This window comes from Ictalurus furcatus, chromosome 17 (genome assembly GCF_023375685.1).
Source record: "Ictalurus furcatus strain D&B chromosome 17, Billie_1.0, whole genome shotgun sequence".
Lineage (NCBI taxonomy): Eukaryota > Metazoa > Chordata > Actinopteri > Siluriformes > Ictaluridae > Ictalurus > Ictalurus furcatus.
This window is the reverse complement of record NC_071271.1, coordinates 18,778,270-18,798,696: the sequence shown is the minus strand read 5'-3', so window position 1 is coordinate 18,798,696 and position 20,427 is coordinate 18,778,270. Positions and strand designations below refer to the sequence as shown.

The 20,427-nt window shown below is 38.0% G+C and overlaps 2 protein-coding genes across 2 annotated transcripts; both read right to left on the bottom strand.

Annotated features, from left to right (window-relative positions):
- Positions 1-1,776: 1,776 nt before the first annotated feature.
- Positions 1,777-12,915, bottom strand: si:ch73-95l15.5 (uncharacterized). Its single transcript, XM_053647288.1, has 11 exons — positions 11,978-12,915; positions 10,860-11,063; positions 8,636-9,660; positions 7,214-7,366; positions 5,377-5,460; positions 5,158-5,274; positions 4,320-4,469; positions 4,015-4,182; positions 3,656-3,847; positions 2,699-2,890; positions 1,777-2,582 (listed from the first exon to the last, which is right to left on the bottom strand). The coding sequence occupies exons 1-11, from the start codon at positions 12,084-12,086 to the stop codon at positions 2,478-2,480; spliced, it is 2,499 nt and encodes an 832-aa protein (XP_053503263.1). The 5' UTR covers positions 12,087-12,915; the 3' UTR covers positions 1,777-2,477.
- Positions 12,916-14,023: 1,108 nt separating this feature from the next.
- ppt2a.2 (palmitoyl-protein thioesterase 2a, tandem duplicate 2) lies at positions 14,024-19,004 on the bottom strand. Its single transcript, XM_053647289.1, has 8 exons — positions 18,652-19,004; positions 16,370-16,523; positions 15,581-15,676; positions 15,380-15,487; positions 15,192-15,275; positions 14,981-15,065; positions 14,506-14,560; positions 14,024-14,410 (listed from the first exon to the last, which is right to left on the bottom strand). Exons 1-8 carry the CDS (start codon positions 18,799-18,801, stop codon positions 14,267-14,269), a joined length of 876 nt encoding a protein of 291 aa, XP_053503264.1. The 5' UTR covers positions 18,802-19,004; the 3' UTR covers positions 14,024-14,266.
- Positions 19,005-20,427: the final 1,423 nt, after the last annotated feature.

Below are 20,427 nucleotides of genomic sequence, written 5' to 3'. Positions count from 1 at the left end.
ATCTGCTAAATCAATTCAAGTCAACACATTTAAACTTGAACGTCATTTAAAAAGGGATTAAACTGGTGCTTTCTTGTCACACCAGTGACACTTGTGTAAACAAGAATCACAGTTTTAACCAGATAGATCAAGTTCATCACGACAAACTCTGACGTTGGATTAACAAATCCAGTCTGAAAGTGGTTCAAAAGCTTGGAGATGGTTTGAAGTTGAAATAAAGAAAGAAAGGGTGAGAGACAGACAGAAAGACAGACAGTTAGGTGCTGGTAGGAATATAGATGACAGAGTGATACAAGTAGAAAGACAGAAGGAGCAAGAGAGTGAGACAAGCAGAAAGATGGAGAGTTAGTCGAAAGACAGGAGTGAGAGAGTAATACAAGCAGAAAGATGGAGTGTTAGTCGAAAGACAGAAGGAGTGAGAGAGTGAGACAAGCAGAAAGATGGAGAGTGTTAGTCGAAAGACAGGAGTGAGAAAGTGATACAGGTAGATTGATAGAAAGAAATATGGAGAAAGTGTGTGTGTGGGTGTGCTACTGGTAGAGAGATAGAGAGATGGATGGAGAGAATGTGTGGCATTGATAGAGAGAGAGATGAATTGAGAGTGTCACAGGTACACTGACAGAGTGAGAGGGAGAGAAGAGAGGATTCAGGCTGTGTGCATGCAGGTGTGTGTGTGTGTGTGAGAGAGAGAGAGAGAGAGAGAGAGAGAAAGATTGATTTGACAGCTGGAGTTTGAATCTTGAACTCTCCGAGCCAGGTTCTGAGCTTTCCGCTTTCCGTCAGTGTAAGTCTATGGGAGTTTTGAGGATTTTTGATACGGGAAAACAGTAAGTCTGATCGGTTAGAAAAAATACAGCATGATCACACCTGAAGAACTCTGCTGAGTTTGAAGAAGCTTGAAAGCTCAAGGAGTTATAACAGTTAGACATCAGTGGAAGTCAGGGGGAATTTTGGCAATTTGAGCCTCTGTGAAAAGAAAACCGTAATTCAGATGAGGGTCTGTGGAAAGTTTGGTGCGTATAACTTGAAAGCTCTAGGAGGAGTAGCATTTAGAATTTTGGGGTCTCCGAATAATAATAATTATTATTATTAATATAATAATATAAATGTGTGTGTGAGAGACTGAGAGAGAGAGAGAGACAGAGAGAGAGAGAGACACACACAGACACACACACACACACACACACAAAACCCAGTGCAAACTTTCCACCCTGTCACCAGTTCCATAGGAGCTGCTGTTTTTGTAAAACTGAGTCAAACTACTACAAATGCACACCCTTTGGGCTGTTGAACATGACATCAAGTCAGCTTATCTGACTCAGCAATACTTTTAATTGTTTCAGCAATATTTATTAGCCAATATTCAAAAACATTACGGTCATCAAACCTGGTTCAGGTGTCAAACACAGCAGGAAAAATAAAGGCAAACTGGAGCAGTTTCTAAAACCACTGCTATTATTGTATTTAGTCATACTGTTTATGGTAGTACTTCAAACATAAACCTGTTTAGGGAATAGAGGTCAGACAGCAACAAGGTCATTCTGCAACTTGATCTGCAGTTATCACATTACCTTTCAGCCAGTCACATGAGGGCATTAGAAAAACATGGTCTTTTTAATAATGACAAAAATGCATCGATAGTGTGATAAGAGTGTTTATTGTCATTGTTCTCAAGAAAGAACAATCACTTTGGCACATGAAAATAACCTCATCCGAATGTTAAATGTCAGATTACAGGCTTTTGGCCTACATGTAAAGAAGACGGTGGACAAAAAAAAAAAAAAAAAAAAAAAAAAAAAAAAAAAAAAAAAAAAGGGATCATCAAGTTTCACTTGGCTGTACTCCCTTATAAATAATCAAAGAAACATACACAAAAAAAATCCTTTTTAAAAAAAATTAAAAGTTTAAACAAAAGAACCCATTGCACTATTATATTAGAGAATAAAAACCATCAATTGCAAAGAACAAATTGCAAAAATTGATGCATGAATATAATCTCTCTCTCTCTCCAAGGCCTGGAGGAAATTGATTGTGTATAGGCAAAAACAAGAAGATAATCCCACTCACTTAATCCCAAACATAAAAACAGCAATACATTCTTGGAAAATAGCAGGTGCACTTTAGTGCTGGCATGGAATCAAGAATAATTAATTCCTTATACAGTATTGTTTTGCTGAGAAATAAATTAAAACAATCATACGTGTCTTGGAATGCACCACGTCAATATGTTACAATAGGCTGAATTAGCTGAACGGAGATAATGGAGTTATAGGCAAGGCCTTACTTAAAAAAACAAAACCGTGATAACTAAGAAAAGCAGTACTGAAGATAAGGCATTTGGAAAACTGAGACTAAATAAGGGGCCTTAGCAATCTGTGGTAGTGATATTACAAAAGATATGGTCATATAGCCCCGTACATATCCACCATCCATACAGATGTAGTCCAGTGTATATCTGCCATTCTCACACACAAAAATCATAGTGTGTGTTTGAGGCCGACTCTTGGTTCAACCTTACTGAAGATGTCCTGATGAATTTCTATTAGCATGCCATCTCGCTTCTCTGCATCCAAGAGTACTTGCTGGTATTTGTAGAAGAAGAAGAAGAAAACATTAAATACCACACTGTGACAATCTGTAAATCATAGATAGCACAAATCAACCTCTGAAAATGTGGCTATATCAGGAAGACATTCACCTCAATGAGTTTATCCCTTTTCTGCAAACATTCTCTTAATCGAACTTCTTCTAAATCTCTCTTTGCCCTTTCAGTCTTCCAGGCATGTTCTGCCTGCTTGGTGTCTTTAATCATCTCCCTCAGCTCTTTGCGACTGTCTCTCAGCTGCTCGGACAGTTCTGTGATGGCTTGTTTGTGACTTTGCCGTTGGTCCTAGAAAATATGTTAAGGTGTTAGGAAAAATCAATAAAAAATAAATCAAATGCATAATCGATTGAAGATCAGTGCCTGGTCCACAGTAGATGACAAGTACAATAACCACACAGATACAACATGTACTCAGCATTCTGGAACTTCTCTGAACCTTCCACTAGGTGGAGGGACTACCTAGAAAATCCTCGTGTGGGGAAGTGAGCATTCAGAGCAGGTCTATTCCAGTTGAAATGAAACTTTCCAGGTTTAATTACTTAACTAGAAAAATATTCAAAAGCAAAAACAAAAACAAAAAAAAAAAAAGTTTGTTCCAAGAGTTTGGCTATGAACCAGTGAATACGCTCCACCTCACGCCACCTGTAGGCTACTGGAAAATGTCTCAGTAACACTCACTCGATGCATCTCTCTACATGTTGAGGCTTGACTCACATGACTGACTCATAGAGAAGGTGGATGTAAGTGTTACCCAGTTGGACAGTATCAGTTAAACATAGGATATCGCTAATTACACACGGGGCAACAAATGTTATACTATTTGTTTATTATTTTTTATTTCAGTACTATATATCAGGGCAGTTAAATGCTATAGTTTAACTGGGTACAACCTTGGTGAATGGTAAATGTGGTGGCATTCCCATACTTTTTTCCACTCCTTAAAACAAGAACTGCATGTTCTTTCCACTTGGCACACACTTGCTCCTTCCTTTGTGCAACAGAAGAGTTTAAAATTATTTTCCAAGCGAGGGAATGTCACTGTCACCGTACCTGTATTACAGCCTCAGCTTCTTCTAAAGCTGTATAGAGTTTTGAGACTTCCTGACTCGTGGTGGCAGTGTGCACTTCCCAATCTTTGAGACAGTCTGAAAGCAGGGACTCCTGCTCTCGCACCTGACTGGCCAAAGTGCCCTCAGCTCCACCTCCTGGCAATCCCCGACCAATCAGAGAATCAGAGAGTGCCTGCAAACAACCATCATTATTGAAGGTCACTTTAATCTGGTGTTGTGTTTCCATTCACTGTGGCATTATCCACTGGGATTTCCTAAGAACAATCTGACAAAACAATATCCAGGTCATCTCAAAGATTAAAGTAGAAGAGGTGAACAGGAAATCAAATGGCGGTCAACCTGAACATCTTTTTGGGAGCTCTCTATTGCCTGCTGCAGACGAGCGATGAGAGCTTCTTTTTCCTGCAACACCTTTTCCAGGGCGGAGTCCTGCTCTTTCCATAACTCCCTCTCTTTCTGCACGTCCTTCAGTGACTGCGTCTTCTCAGCCAGTTCCACTCGCAAATGCTAAAACCAAAAGGGAAAAGAAAAAGAAAAAAAAAAGAGAGAGAATGACCTTCTGAATAAGACAGAGTTTAAATGATTATCAGTCAACAACAAACATTGTGTGTGTTTGTTTCACTTAAGCCCTGTGTTTGCTTTACATTGATGACATCCTGGTTACTCTGGAGTACACTGTTGACAGTGAGGAGATCTCTCTCCTGCCCTCTGCTTGCCTCCTGCAGTGCCTCCAGCTCTTTCTGCAGGCTTATTTCTCTCTCCTTCAGTTCAGTCAGCTCAGCTTCCAAGACCCCCTGAAACAGACGAACAGTCAAAGGCAAGATGAGTTTTTTTTTTGTAAACCCCCCACCCCCAACAACAACAAAAAAATGTTCCTTTCACAAAAGATTATTAAATAACAACAAATATTACATAAAGCTCTCGTTCATGGTCCTCATAAAGTCATAACAAAGGACAATAGAAGTCATTCGTGTTTCGAAAAATGTGTTTACAAGAAGGGAGAATTGAAGTGCAGAATTGTCATTAGGAAAAACATCATGCATTACAATAAAAAAAAAAATAATAATACAACAAAAACAAAAAATAAAATAAAAAAAGCCATAAAGGAAGTTGAAATTAATATCTGCAGCATATTTTAAGATTATTACTTTGTGACCCATGTAAATGCACATGTTATGCAGTAACTTTAAAGTATCCATGCAGTAACCATGACGCTTGAAAGAAAAACCATCAGACCTACAAATCTTGGATATTTAAATATATTGAATCTACATTCAAAGGGTTCGCAAAAATATGCCACCTTAAATTATTATTATTATTTTTTTAATCACTAGGACCTGATATTTATAAATGCTTTGAGACAAATTAATAAAAAAAAATTATATATATGCACGTAAAAAAACAAATGTATGCAGGAAACTGTAAATCTGTACAGTCAAGCCCTCGTACACTTATGGAAACAGCGAGCGTCACCTTTCTCACCTCTCGCTCAGAGTGTGTATCAGTCAGAGTCACAGTTACACTGCTGATGAGCTTATCAGCCTCCTCTATCCCTGAGCCAAGGTCCAAACAAAGCTTTCGGATCAAAGTCACACATTCCTTCAAAGAGAAGAGCTCTGAATCAATCACAAGTCAGTTACCCGAGGCGACATACTAGTGCGTTTGAAACTAAATAGCTGTGCTCAAAGTTTGAGAGCCAACCTGAATAACTCTGTCTCTGCTTTGCAGTGAGTGGCTAAGATTCCGGATCAGTCCACCCTCATCCTCTGAGCTGCTGTTCGGATACTGCAAAAAGACCAGGAGAGACACACAATAGTGTCTATTAGTTCACTGTCCTCATAAAGTCATAAAGGACAAAAGAAGTCATTAGTGTATCTAAAAATGGTTCCTGTGAGTACATTCCTGAAAGACAAGTCATAGTTATGTGCACACATTCAACTGCTAAATAATACAGCAACACTTCATTACCACACAAACATGCATGTATACACAGTTTAAAAATATGATCTAGAGATATGATTAATGATCACAGCCACGCTCGAGGCGAATGCCTCCTGTTGAGGAAGACCCCAGAAACAAGTGTGTGTGTTTTTGTTGTGTGCGCGTGTTTTTGTTGTGTGTACCTGCATTTATGAAATTCCTCATTTGACACCACACCCACAGCATTTATACACACCTGTACATGCCTTATACACCTTATGCAGCTAAATTTGTGTCAAATAGATAAACAGAGGTCATTTCAAAGTACTTTAAAGAATACATCATCACGATAACTTTATACAAGTGATTATAGTGATTCTATACACACCCTGACAACAGTAATAAAAACATGAACGCTTGAGATTTCTGCAGTACAGAGAAAGACTGGGCTGCAGGACAAACAAAACCTGTTCTACATTTGATAGATCGCATGTTCACAGCACACCTACACCAAATGTTTCTCATAATCTTAAAAATCTTTTGATCTGAAGGTGCATGATTAAATGTTTGAAATCAGTGTTATAGACAAAAATATAATCGTGCATTTTATTTACAAATATTTTTTTTTAAATAGATGACTTGTAGCGAAATATTCCGAAAAGCAGCTGATAAGTGTCGAGTATCGGTGGGAACTCCTTTAATACTGTTTAAAAAGCATCTCTGGGGAACTCCTCAAGAAATCGGGTGAGAAAATGCCAAGAATGCATTTCTGGAAATGCTAGGCAAAAACTAATTTGAAACTACTACATCTTCTACTTTGAAGATGCTTCAACATGAAATTATTTTGATTTATTTTGGATTTATCACCACAACATAAATCCCATAGTTCCATTTGTGTTACTCCAGAGTTTTGATGACTTTATTATTATTATTCTAAAATGTGGGGGAAAAAAACTAAACGAATGAGAGGGTCTAAACATTTGACCCATATTGTGCATCACATTGCTGTTGGAGTTGAACGTCCATTCGTATAATTACGATAGTCTTAAGTAGTAGACAAACTGTCACCAGACGTGTACCTATTTAATTATGACCTCATTCGAAATTAATTTAATATTTCAATAAAATAAATTCATTTCTGGGCTCAAAGTTCTAAAATGAACGACAAATGGAACTCTTGAATAGCATCTGAAAGAAAATGAACAGCATGGAGATAGCGGTGTGATTTATTTGTACGTTTTCAAAAGTTGTGTAACTAAAAGCATGCCTTTTGATTGACAGGCGATTATCTGTCAATGTACTGAATCTTTTAAGACCCCATTTAAAATGTATTTTTGACTACCACAAGGCTCACTATTAAGCCGTAGCATCACCTTACGTTTCTTTGCTGCTTTACTAAGCCTTTTATATTTGAGAAATCCTATGTAACCCAGTGCATCATTTCACTGCTCACAGTATATCAGCTCCTCTTTCAATCCAAATAAATGTCTCTGTTTAACATGTAAATCCACTTTTCAAAATTTCAGCTGTTAAACTGTAGGAGCACTCAAAACCCACTAAACCAACGGGAGAACATCGGTTAGGTGACTCAATTGCTGTTTGATGCCATAATGCTTACCACTGGTAGTGACTGCTTTGATTGATGGGTCTTACTGGGGACTGAATTTGTGCCGTTCTGAAGCCCCGCCTCCAACGTCCTGATACGAGCTTGTGCTTGATCCAGCTGCTCTCGTAACTGCTTGACTACAAGATGCACTCTGGCTGTATTGACCTGCAATAAAACAATATAAAGTGGAGGGTAAATATGTGGACAAAATATCATTTTGCAAATATACTGCTACAAACTACATTTGCAGTGATTTTCCATCCTATGCACCAAGTGAAGTCTTTCTCATCCCTCTCAACCTCTGTATACCCAAGTGACCAGTTAAACTGCATTTTTTTTAAAAAAGCATTTTGTATAAACAGGTTTAGCAGTTTGCTACGTGTATCTGTTCATCATCATGACTTCTTCCTCATAGTTTTGAAAACCATAAAAGATGAAGAAAATTGCAGAGTGGCTGGAGAACAAGGTAATCTCAACCTTCAGCAGTAGCATTAGACAAACCTCTGTGTCTATGCTGTGAAAGGCAGGTTAATGTGCCTGCATGAACCGATGCTGGGTATGAATTATATTTCAAAATGTATTTATAGAATTCACAGGAAATCCAGTGGCTGTTTTGTGCTGCTGCTTTTTGCTGGCACGGTTTAGGTCCACTTGTCCACTCAGAGGGAAGAGTCACTGTTCACCTTTATCCTATAATGAAATTTGTATCCTGATGGGATACTCTTCCACAATTTCCCCCCCACCCCCAAAGACAGGGAACAAGGGCCTGCTGAATGGTTTGAGGATTATGAACATTATGTAAATCACATGCTATGACCTTAACAGTCACCACATCTCGACCCAACTGAACACCCTGTACTGAAGCTGTTCTGATGACTCATTGTGGCCCAACTCCATAGTAACACACTTTATGTTGTTTATTTTATCCCTTTAACTTGTCACTCCAATTATATATTCCTTAAATGTACATCTGCCAAATGTGATTTATGATTAAAAATGATCGCTTAAAGAGTTTAAAAAAAAAAAAACATTTGGTGGCTGATTGGCCTGCATTACTTTGAGAACAATTGTTTACATATTTTTTAATCTGGTGAATAACCTTGCATCGCAAAGGCCAATATTATGACAATGATTAACCAAAATTTATGAAGCAGCCCAACTGTAAAGGCCAAAATGTTTCCTTGAAATAAATAATTGTATATTTTGCAAGACTTTGAGCAACACCACAAGATATAGACTCAAATAATGTCTTTTTTCAAATGCCTCACTGTTTGATGTATCCAAGTTGCACATTTTGACTGTAATCGCTTTAAACTAATCCCTGCTTAAGCCAAAACTATAACAAGCGCTTGCTGATGAATAGCATTTCAACAGCAAAGCGGTTAAAATTTAATACCAGTGTGACTGCATACCAAAAAGAGAGCGTTTCCTCACCTCTCTATGCAGTGGCAGAAATTCTTCCCTCAGTTCAGTCAGCACGTCCTCACTCTCCTCATTCAAATCTTCCTCCACTCGTTCACCTCCCTGTCCAAAATTCAGCACTCGTGTAACCCCGATCGGAGGTGATCCATCTGCCACACTGTCATTTGGTCCCTTCACTAAAACTGGGATGCGACTTCCTGCTGGAGACCTGAATGGCTTTCCCTTTATACTTTTCAGCTTATGGAGGAAGGAGTCCAAAATGACTGAATGCTCATCTGGCCAATCAAACGGATCATGACCATCTACAGAGTCGAGCGATTGTGCTGAAGCTGTACGAGATCGTGCTTTTAGCGAATGGCAGGAACCAGCTAAGGAGGCGGGACTAGAGCGGAGCAATGGAGCTTTGGACCAGTGGAGAGGCATGCTCTGGGACTTGTCCCTAGATAAGCCAAACGGAGATGGGGCTTGCTCAGGTAAATTGCGAGGAACTCCACAAACAAATTCGTAATCAGAATCGGACACCCTTAAGGAGTCACAGCACTCGCAGTTTTTCAATTTGCTGCATCTTTTACCGGTTCTCTTAAAATATGGACACGACTCAGTTTTCTCAGACCAACATTCATACGCAGCGAGCGCCATGTTGTCACTCAGCATCTCTCGGTAAGCGTTCCCCGAGTTGCTTTCTCCCAGCTCTACATCTTCTTCACTGGAGCTTCCTCTGCTCTTCAGGTCAGATGGGTGGTGCTGCCTATAAAGACTTCGTACCCACCGTCTTAAGCTGTCCCTTTCCTGAGTCAGTTTCTGAAGCCTCTCCCTGGATAAAACTTGAACTCTGGCTATGACTGTGTCAAACTTAAACACTCGCTCGAGCACAGACACACATTTGCCACATACAAACTCCCCTTTCCCGTTCCCCCGTGTTACAGACTGCCCTAATATGTGTGTCAGCACAGCAAGCAGGTCCATTCCTTTATTAGGGGTGGAAAGGGTATGAGACTTGTACAATGAATTTGAGGAGCCAAGAGATAATGTACTGCCTGAAAGAAATTAAAAACAAAAATGCAAGGATTTAGTAATTAAGACTCACCACATATTTAAACCCAAGTGTACTGCAGAAGAACAAGCACAAGAATATACATTAATCGTAATAAATAAATAAATAAGGCCATGTGTGTTTCAAATTTGTCTCCATCAACTGCATCTTTATTGCATGCAGAATTACCACAGACAATAATTCTGACATGTTTCCATGTACTAAGAAATTAATAGAAAACCTGTTGAACTGAAACTGAAAAACTGAACATTCTGGAGAAGTCTAAGGTCAGTGGTTAAACTGTCAATAAAGTAAAATACACATACAAACATATTACATACAGGCAAATTCAAAAAATATAAACCATTACACTATAAAAAAAAAAAGTGTTATCTATTAACCAAATTGTTCTTCATTGTATTTTAAATTGTTCTTTATTATATGTTTTATCCCAATTTCCAACACTTGAGGAATACAGTAAAAATGTATGCTTTCCATAAGGTTGTCAGATCAATTCTATGGCTGACTGAAACCGATCAGGCTTCTCCTGAATCCACAGGTTACATAATCTTGCCAAAAAGTTCATTTGCATTAACAGCAAATAAATTAATCAAAATAAATACTATAATTAGTTATTATAGCAATGACTTGCAGCATGCATGTTTGTTAAAACGTACATATTTTACACTATTTACCCATCTAAGCATTTGGTGATTCTGAAATAGCTTACAAAGAAAATACTGTGATGATTATTTTCCAGATATTGCCCAGACACATACAGTTATGTTGGGAATGCATAACCACAAACTGTTCCTTCTGAAAAAGTTGGCCCGTCTCTGAAAACATGATTTATGCAGATTTACAAGAAATATTAGTGAACAAATAAGTCCTTCATGTGTTCTACAAAAACAATTACATGAATGTTTATTTCCTGCTCCAGCCACTGCCCTTTGGCTTTCATCATAAGTGAGTTTTAATTAGATGATTTCAACAAAGACACTTGTTGAAATATATTTTCTTGGTACATACAGAGGTAGTAAATAGAGATTAGGTTAAGAAATGCTGGGGGTATTGCGTTAACACATTAGCTTGTATTCAATTATCATTACTTTCTGAAATTGATCATTCTAAATCTTGCCACATCAAGATTATATTCACATGTGTGTATGTGTGTGTGTGTGTGTATATGAGTATTCTTCATACCCCATGGGCTGCTCTGGGCAGACCTGGTTGGCGACAGAAGATAAGCAGACTCTTTGCAAAGTGACCGTGTTGGACTCTGATTCTGGGCCCCTTTCCGTTTATGTGCTGCAAAAAGCCAGCGGCGTTGGTTCCCCTGTAGATCGCTGCCGCATATACGACATCCTTCAGTCTTGCACCTAGTTGTCATCCTGCTGGAAATGGGACCTGCAGGAATTTTTTTTTTTTTTGAAAAAAAGTATATATATGAGAGAAACAAAAAGCACAAGCCTAAATGTATGAGTTATGCCAAGAGGAAATCTGATGGATTATTGGCTTTAAGGATTTTCAGGTGTCATGAAGAGCTCTTGAATGAGGTGCTACCAGCTTGTTGAAAGGTACGCTGACAAAACGAATGCTTGTACTAAACAGCACATGCAGTGTAATGTGTAATGAAAGCAGTCAGTGTAGATGACAGCTCTCCCACTCTGTCCAAACAAACCTGCTGTTTACAGAGTGGAGCCAGACACGTCGACCTTGGGTTGCCAGATTGGTCGAATGACCACTTTCCGAATCATGCTTTAAAACTCGTCCAATTCGTAAAAGCAGGTTTCTGAAATGATTACCTTTTCAAAGAACACACCTCCAACCATAATACAATTTCCTCCAACCATCATATGATTAAAAACGGACCGATAATGAGGGAACAAGTCCAATCTGGCAACATGACTCGATCTGTCTGAAGTCTATGAACCCGGCATGGCCTCTCCTAACTTTAAAGCGATAAAAAAGTTTATATGATAGCAATATTGTACAGTCAGTCCAGTTACCGTAAGGTTAGAATATACCTACAATAATATAAAAGTGATAATATTAAAAAAAACAAAAAAAACACACGTTCACTGAGTTAATTTCAGTGACAAACTCATAACACCACGCGTTAAAATTAAAGACTTGCTGACAGCAAACCTTAGAGCTGAACCCTGAGGATCACTACAGCTAACACACACGATATGAAGTATAAAAAGGTTTGTTAAACAGCTCCGTGAGAACTGAACGCGGACAGGAAACGCGAAAAACTTCTTAAACTCCACTACCTACATCGATAAAATGTACGTATAATTTTGGACAGGTGAACTTACAGGTTAGCGCGCTCGAGCTGCTTGCTACAATCTCCTCCAAGAGCTTGGTGTGCGCGCGCCGCGGACCTGATTGAACGCCCCGGCGCACTACCTGGATTGCTGACGTCATAGCGACAATACCTGTTTTGACAGAGGTTGCAGCTGCCACGCCGCATTAATCCTGAGAACACCCTATAACCAGTTCATGTCCGCGCATAATTACATTATTCTAGGCCAAAACGCATTTCACTTACTACCGATTAAAATAGCAAAGTAATTGGGTCACACCTATTTTTGACAGCTGCTGTGATTTTATGTCGAGTTAATGTCAGGGCATAATCATCACTAAAGTTGTTATGAAAAAACAAACAATATTGATTAAATTCATGATGTCATCAGTCAGTGACTGACATTTTATTAATTAATGATAAGCCATAATCTCTAAATTGCATCCAAAAATTCTTAATACACTCTGAGGAATATAGTACTAAATTGTTCCTTTCGGGTGCACGGTGGTTTAGTGGTTAGCAAGTTCGCCTCACACCTCCATGGCTGGGGGTCTGATTCCCAGTGCTGCCCTGTGCTTGTGGAGTTTGCATGTTCTCCCAGTGCTGCAGGGGTTTCCTCAGGTTTCCTCACCCAGTCCAAAGACATGCATGGTAGGCTGATTGGCATGTCTAAAGTGTCTGTAGTGTCTGTGTGAGCATGCCCTGTGATGGATTGGCACCCTGTCCATGGTGTACTCTGCCTTTTGCCCGATGCTCCCTGGCGTCAGGTTCCCCATGACCCTAAAAGATAAGTGGTATAAAAGATGGATGGATGGAATTGTTCCTTTCTTTGTCACTGGTGTAGTATCTTCACTGGTACATGGTTTTTGTGTTTAAAATATCTGGAAATGTTGATATACTCTATATTGTCAAAAGTATGTGGACACCTGACTATCACACATCTGCCCATTCTAAACCTATGTACAGGCATTAATAAGAAGTTACTCCCAGATTGCTGCTAAAACAGCCTCAACTCTCCAAGGAAGGCTTTCTACTAGATCTTCGAGTGTGGCTGTGGGGATTTGTGTTCATTCATCCACAAGATCATAAGTGAGGTCAGACACTGACGTCAAGTGAGAAGGCCTGCGGTGCGGTAGGCGCTCCAATTCATCGCAAAGGTCTTCAGAGGGATCTGCGCAGGGCACTCAAGTTTCTCCATTGCAAACCATGTCTTGATGGACCTCGATTTGTCCACAGGGGCATTGTCATGCTGGAACGAGTTTGCAGTCTTTAGTTCCAGTGAAGGGAACTAAATGCTACCATAATGCTGCAGTATACAAAGACTTACTACACAACTGTTTCAGACTTTATGGCAACAGTTTGGAGAAGGCCCACAGGGTGTTATGGTTAGGTGTCTACAAACTTTCGGCCATATAGTTAACCTTTAAAAATTAATTAAGGACATAACATTCATTACACCCATTAACATAAATGGATCATAAATAGATTTTAGTGTGAAGATTTAAAAAGGTACACTACAGGCAGCTTTCTAGAAAAAAGATGCAAAAAATCTTTGTACAACTAATATCAAAAATAATCTTCAATGAAAAAAAAATATTGAATTTCAGACATTCATAATACTGATTACAAATTTTTCAAATGCAGTCACTATGTATGCAGACATTTGCAATATTTAGATAATGTCAGCACATAATCAAAAGAATTGTAATTAATGTAATATTGATTAATTAAGCAAAGCTACTATGTGGATTTTAAAAAAAAAAATGTTTTATTGATGTCAGAATATAATCATTAGATCTCAGGTTTGCTTTTGGTGGTGCTCTAAAACGACTGCTCTACATTTATATAAACCAGTCACGTCACCAACAGCATACATGTTTAGCCCAGTGTGAACTGGCCAAACAACTTTCTATTCCAGAAGTTGCAGATCAAGATGTTTTGTCCCCTGCAGGTATACAACCAGTGATAAAATACAAACCTAATGTATTTTGACAGGAAAAGAACAGCCAAATAATTCTAATTTTTTTAAAAAATTGCAATATTTTTTATTTTTTATAGCAGGCTTAAAACCATCTTGTGTGGAAAACAATATGCATGTTTGACATTCAGTTAATTTTTTTTGTTTTATATTGTAAATATATAAATATCAAGTTCAAAATGAATTAATATTCATTGAAATTCTATTCTACATACATGCAGAAACAATCATTTTTCTTAAAATTACAAGACAGATCTGTGCATGCAGAATGGCAACAAATGATCAATGTCATGGTTCATATGTTTGTATCAAGACTTCTGTTACTTATGTGAGCCACGGCTCTATGCATTGGTCGTACACGGTCGAGTTTGAATGCCAGAAGACGTGTCTGACATCCGAGAAAATACACTGGACCAGGTCTCCTCTGGAGTCTAGTGTTTTCAGTCCAAACACATCATTCTGATACCACTGAAGAAAGAACAGAGAATATTCTCAGTACAGGTATCAGACTAATGCTATGATCATATAAATGACTTAATTAAAAACATTTTGCTCTGTCTCACATCCTGTTGTTTCATTTCGACCACAGTTTCATTGCTGTTATAGAATCCAAAGTGACTGTTGAAGAAAAACACAATATTTTGATCACAGTTTAAATTTCTCACCAAAAAAAAAAAAAGCCATGCACATTTCAAACTTTTTGGTGGAATCACAGATGTTGTTATAATACTTTCCTGAGAATAATCCCTCTAAATCTGCTGAAATGCACATGTCACTTTCTGTATTTCTCACATTCATTCCAGTCTGCTGAGTCCCAACCCAGCTTAACCCTTAAAAGCAAAGCTAAAGCATTTCATAACCTGGGCATTACAGAACAGTTTTTGTGACTGATTCCTTTCTTCATAGTAATTACAGCCACAAATAGGTAAAGAGTTTTATATGTTACACTACACCAAGGGAATGTACTGTAGACTTTCTTTATTTATTTCTGTAATATGCTATGAAGATCTTCCCCTTTATGCAGTTAAATATCGATACCTTGATTGCCAGGGTGTAATAACGCCATCATCTGGTCCTCCAATCAGCACCAACTTCTTAATATCCAAGAAGTGTTCTCGCCACTCTAAAGGCCAAGATTTTGAGAACATGGCGTTAGGTTGCTGACGCATACAAGTTTAAACAGTGTGAAAAGAAAATGTACCATGTTGTTTTCCACACAGGTTTTATATTAATATTTCAAAGTGAGTACCTGTTTGATAAGGATACTTGATCTCGCCATTCAATAGGGCAAGATATTTGTTGTACTTCAAGTACCTCTTTCTCTGGTGTGGATCTAAAATGTAGGGACAGACAAAAAAAAAAAAAAGATGGACAATGTGAGGTAGAAAATGGGCACATGTATGAAGCACTGGATGCTCTAAAATACCATGCTCTTACCATTCCAGAAGTTGCAGATCGAGATCTTTTGTCCCAAGTAGTTATAGCACAGTTGATAAATGAGCTGCTTAATACATGATGGGAAGGTGTGCCTCAAGTATGACGTTACTGTTTAAAAAAAAAAGAAAGAAGAGAATTTCTGAATACTGCACTTTAACAGACAGGTAGTAATCTCTGACTATGATGAGATTCTGTACTAACCTCCGTACTGGCCGGCCAGCGGTGACGACAGAAAGATCAGGGAGTGGATATTGTGTTTGGGAAGTGTGGCAATAATTCCTCGGCATACCAGACCCCCTGCACACACGTTCCATTTGAACATACAGAGTTTAGATTCAGACATTTCTAAGCCAATATTCATAAACAGGGTGAACGTATCCTCACGGTAACTACCATACTTTTTAGTACTTTTACAAAGCCATTTGAAGTGTAAAAGTTAAGAGCAAATTTGCAGTGGTGATACACAAAATATAAAATAGACCTTATTTTATGGTACAGTTTTAGTTTCACATTTGAGTAGTAAGCAGAAACAGGTTTTACCCTGCGAGAGTATTTGATGTCACTTTTTACTGAATTTACAGTTGAATTTTTCCCAAATTAATCTGTCTCTGTACGCCAAGTCAAAAACAGGTTGCTAATGTTCCCTGAATGTAATACATGCCACTGCCTCAAGCAAGTGATCTTATATTATCCAGCGCTTGTGTGTGTGTGTGAGTAAGGTAATGTTTAATGGTTTCCAAACAGATTCAAAGTGTATAAAGAAATACTACACCATTAGATCAGGAATGCATGTAGCCTAAAATCTTACAGTGTAAATTTGAATTCAAGAATATTTAACACTTATTAAAGCCTTTAAATCATAAAATATTGTCATATGTATTATGTGTAATAGACTTTTTATAGACCAACAGGGACACTAAGTAAAGATTGTAACCAAACAGGAGAGGAATGTCAGGAAATAGAGGTGATGAAGTGGTGGTAGTAACAGACCTTGTGAGAAACAGATGAGATGGATGCCGTCTTTGGCGTTCTCTATGATGGGTCCAATTACCTTTCGGAAACCATTAACTTGCTCCCACAGAGGCTTCAGGCTGGCCATGTCATCATACATGTCTACTGTAGTCACATTAGTACCTGGGTGAGTCTGAAAAATAGTGAAAAAGAGAAGATGCAGAGTTTCATTCTGAACTGAAAGGTGAAAAAACAGAACTGGCAGATGGCTGAGGTGTAAATAGTGACAGCAACAAACCCACACACGCATTTTTTTTAACTAAGTGACAAATTTCACTACCACATCCATTATCGCCAATCCATTCTGCCCAACAGGAAGTCAGACATTTTGGATTTTGTGCATTTTAACCAGTATGAAACGGTTACATACTCCTCCAAGGGGATTGATCAGTATCAAGGCAAAATTGGTCAGCATGATGTCAAGATGTCCACAATGCTAAATTGTGAACGTTTTTTTTTTTTTTTAAATAGCATAATACTGTTGCCATGGAAAAACAAATTAATATGTTATGCCACACAAAGAGGAAATGCTGCATAATTCCACTGTACATCATGCAATGTAGCTCAAACATCACATGTGTACTGTATGTTCAAAACAATACATTTTCATAACTGGCAGCAGGAAGAAAGGTTATAAACCAAACTTTTTTAATATTCCACCTACTGAGTTTATAAGATTTGGTCAGCATGATGTCAAGATACCTGTAATGCTTCATTTTTGGTATCTTAAACTACACTGCCATGGTGAGGGTATAATTTAATGTCCCTTCATGTAATTAGGGAATGTGACATAATTCCAAATTACATCATGCAGTGCGTCTTAAATTTCACATGCATATTAAATGACAGGGACAGTTGCAGAGACATACTTAGCCTATAGTAATTCATTATCATAAAAACACTGTGAGAGAATAAAAATGAGGCTTATAAACAAAGCTTTTTAAAAATATTTCTTTTACAGAGTACATCACAGTCAATATGTCAATAGATGATATTAAATTTGGAAGGAAATGTTAACATTTGAAAAGTGTTGCCATGGCAAGGTGATCAATTAGCAGTCCGTACAGGATGTCACAGAGGTTTTTTTTGTGATTGTTACAGCCAAAAATGCTTGGTTTTCCTGCGGCTTTTCTCTGTGCTTTTTTGTGGAAAACTACTTGAATTGGCGGAATCGTTTTGCACGGTCTTTGACAGTGATGCTTGTTGGTAAATGAGAACTTTTTGATGTACTCATGTTCAAGACACATGAATCGAAGAGGGCTTTGACTGAATGCTCGTTGTGATGATGTCACATGATTTACGGTAATTTTGAAAAATTGCAGCTCCTCCAAATATTGCGGTGTTTTCTTGATTTTGTGTTCATTTCTGTGATCGCAAAATGGAAAAATCCTGGAGGGACTGATACGATATCATTAGTAATATAACTAACTCAGTGACCTATGTATGAAGAAGTAGCCTAAGATTTTTTGTATTGTTCAATTCTGATGTACTAATGTATTTTACACCATGAACACATATGACGTTGACATGGCCCGTCTTGGCCCAGCTCTGCAGAAAATCTCTGGTAAATTGGAAAAATTGCAAGCTCCTCCGAATACTGTGGAGTTTGAACTTGCGTTAATTTCTGCGATCGCAAAATCCTGGAGGCACTGAATTACCGTGTTCAACAGTGCAACCAGGAAGTGTAGCATAATTCCATTGTCAATCTTGCAAAACGGTTTAAAGTTATTGTGTTCACTGATGCGACATAATAACTTTCACTTCCCGATACTGGCTCTTGAAACAGACATAGCTGCACCCTTGGTGCTTGGGCCCATCAATTGCTGCTTGCAGCTATATGTCCCATTGGTACTGCATTTCCACTGGTCTGTGCTGCATAGTTATTTAAGAATATTAAATATTGAGTATTATGGGTATTCTCAAGTGTTAGTGCTTTTACAATGCAAATTAGGCTACTGACTTTAACAAGTACCTCCTTGTTTTGTTTTCCTTCCTTTCCTCATTAAACACTTTAATTTGTCGGATTGATTAAAGATAGCCTACTTTTAGAAAGAAAACTTTAACGAGACTTTTATAAAGATAAACTGATTTTCACACTCACTTACACACACTCACTCACACGCGCGCCATTCAAGTTCAAAGTTGTTTGAAACTAATTAAGCTCATTTAAGCCTGTATTCAAGCGAAAAAAGCACAAGTAGGACCTGAACAGTAAACTATATATTAATAATAAGAATAAATAAATGAAATAATTTCCTTACCGAATTGATAAAGCTGGCCAGTTGGGTAAACTGCATTGGCCCGTCAAATAATCCATGAACTATAATGACGGGTCGATATCCATCCGCAATCACAAACACAACACTTAAAATAATCACACATCCAAATAAACTTGCACTTTTCCACGCCATTAGATCTCCTGCAATGCGACCAGACTTAGTAAAGTTATTTCTCTGACTTGTGAATTGAAGGGAAAGTGGGAGTAAAAGAGAGTAGGTAACACAGGTAGGCCAACTCTCATGCCAAAGAGGTGATATATGATATACGATACGTTGAGGAGCAGACTAATCTAAAGCATTGTTTGAAGCTGCTGGTTTCCCTTCTGTTTTTCTGGAGGTGGGGGATAGAGATAAACATCACTTCCCTTATTTCTGTAAAGATGGGCTATCACTATTTCTTTTATTTTTTCTTTAAAAAAAAAAAAAAAACCCGCAACATACAAGAATATTTATAATACATTCACGTGGATATATGTATACCGAAAATATTTTATTGTAGATTATTTTCGGTACTTTTATACATTCCAAAATGTGTTAATTGGGATAAATGTTAGAGCACCTATGAAACCAGACCTGCTAAATGACTTATCTGTCTGATCTATTGTGTCCCTACATCTCTTGCAGAAGTTTAAGATCTGGTACCCTTAACCTACTGACTACTCATTATTAATTTTTTTCTTTGTTGTTTTCTCGTGATCTCGATTTAATTTTTCTGTGTACTCGTCATCCATCGTCTCGAAGTCAATGGGTTTTTGATTAAATGCCTGAAACAAAGTCTGTGGTTGACACAAGCTCAAGATATGTTCAATTTTTATACTACGACATAAAATATCAGTGACACCAAACTCAGGATTTAATAAATACATAAAATATTTTATTTATTTAGCTTGAAAAAGACGGTTGCTAACAAGTGGCTAAATGGGAGTTGTCGGAAGCGTAGTGGTGATGACGTTGAAGTCATGCGACCGTGGTGTAGTTCGTTTATATTCTAACATTAGCTTTGACTTCTGGTGATTGTATTTCGGCTTCAGAATTCATAAATGTTGTGTTCATGTGTGAAGATTGTCTTAATGAACGAAACATGTAAGAATCATAAACTTTTGTTGGTCACAGAGTTTATTTTCTGCAATAATCCAAAAGCCAATGGGGGAAAAAAAATCCTATTGGCTTTTTGTCGAGGGAACCAGGGTGACGCTAACTTCCGGATAGGCCTACAAAAATACCTCATCTGGGTAGGATTGATGACTTCCACATTAGTGTCTGACACTTGAGAAGGGGACACCCCTCTCTCTTGATATAAAGTCCATCTCTACATCAGGCAGTTATTATATTTATGATGGCGAAGATGCCAACATGCATGTAACAAGCAAGTTCCATTCACAAAGCAGGAGATTTTCTCAGAATAAAATGACATCATGAGAAAACAGTTTTGGTTATGTCAGGATCACGAGAAAACCTTGACCTACACAGTTTCTTGTTCAAGGCTAAAACGCAGAGGAGAGAGCGCCTTTTCGGAATATCTTTCCAGTGCAACTTAAGAGTTTCACCCGTCTTTAAATCTCTTCTGAAAACTTATTTGTTTTCCTTAGATTGTAAATACTTGTTAATTGTCGCTACTTGTTGTTTTAAATGTTGTATTTGTCTACTTTGCTCATGTACAGCACTTTGGTCAGTCCTGATGCTGTTTTAAAAGTGCTTTATGAATAAATAAATGAACTCAACTGACAAACGGTTGTTTTGTATTATCTTTTCCCCTTT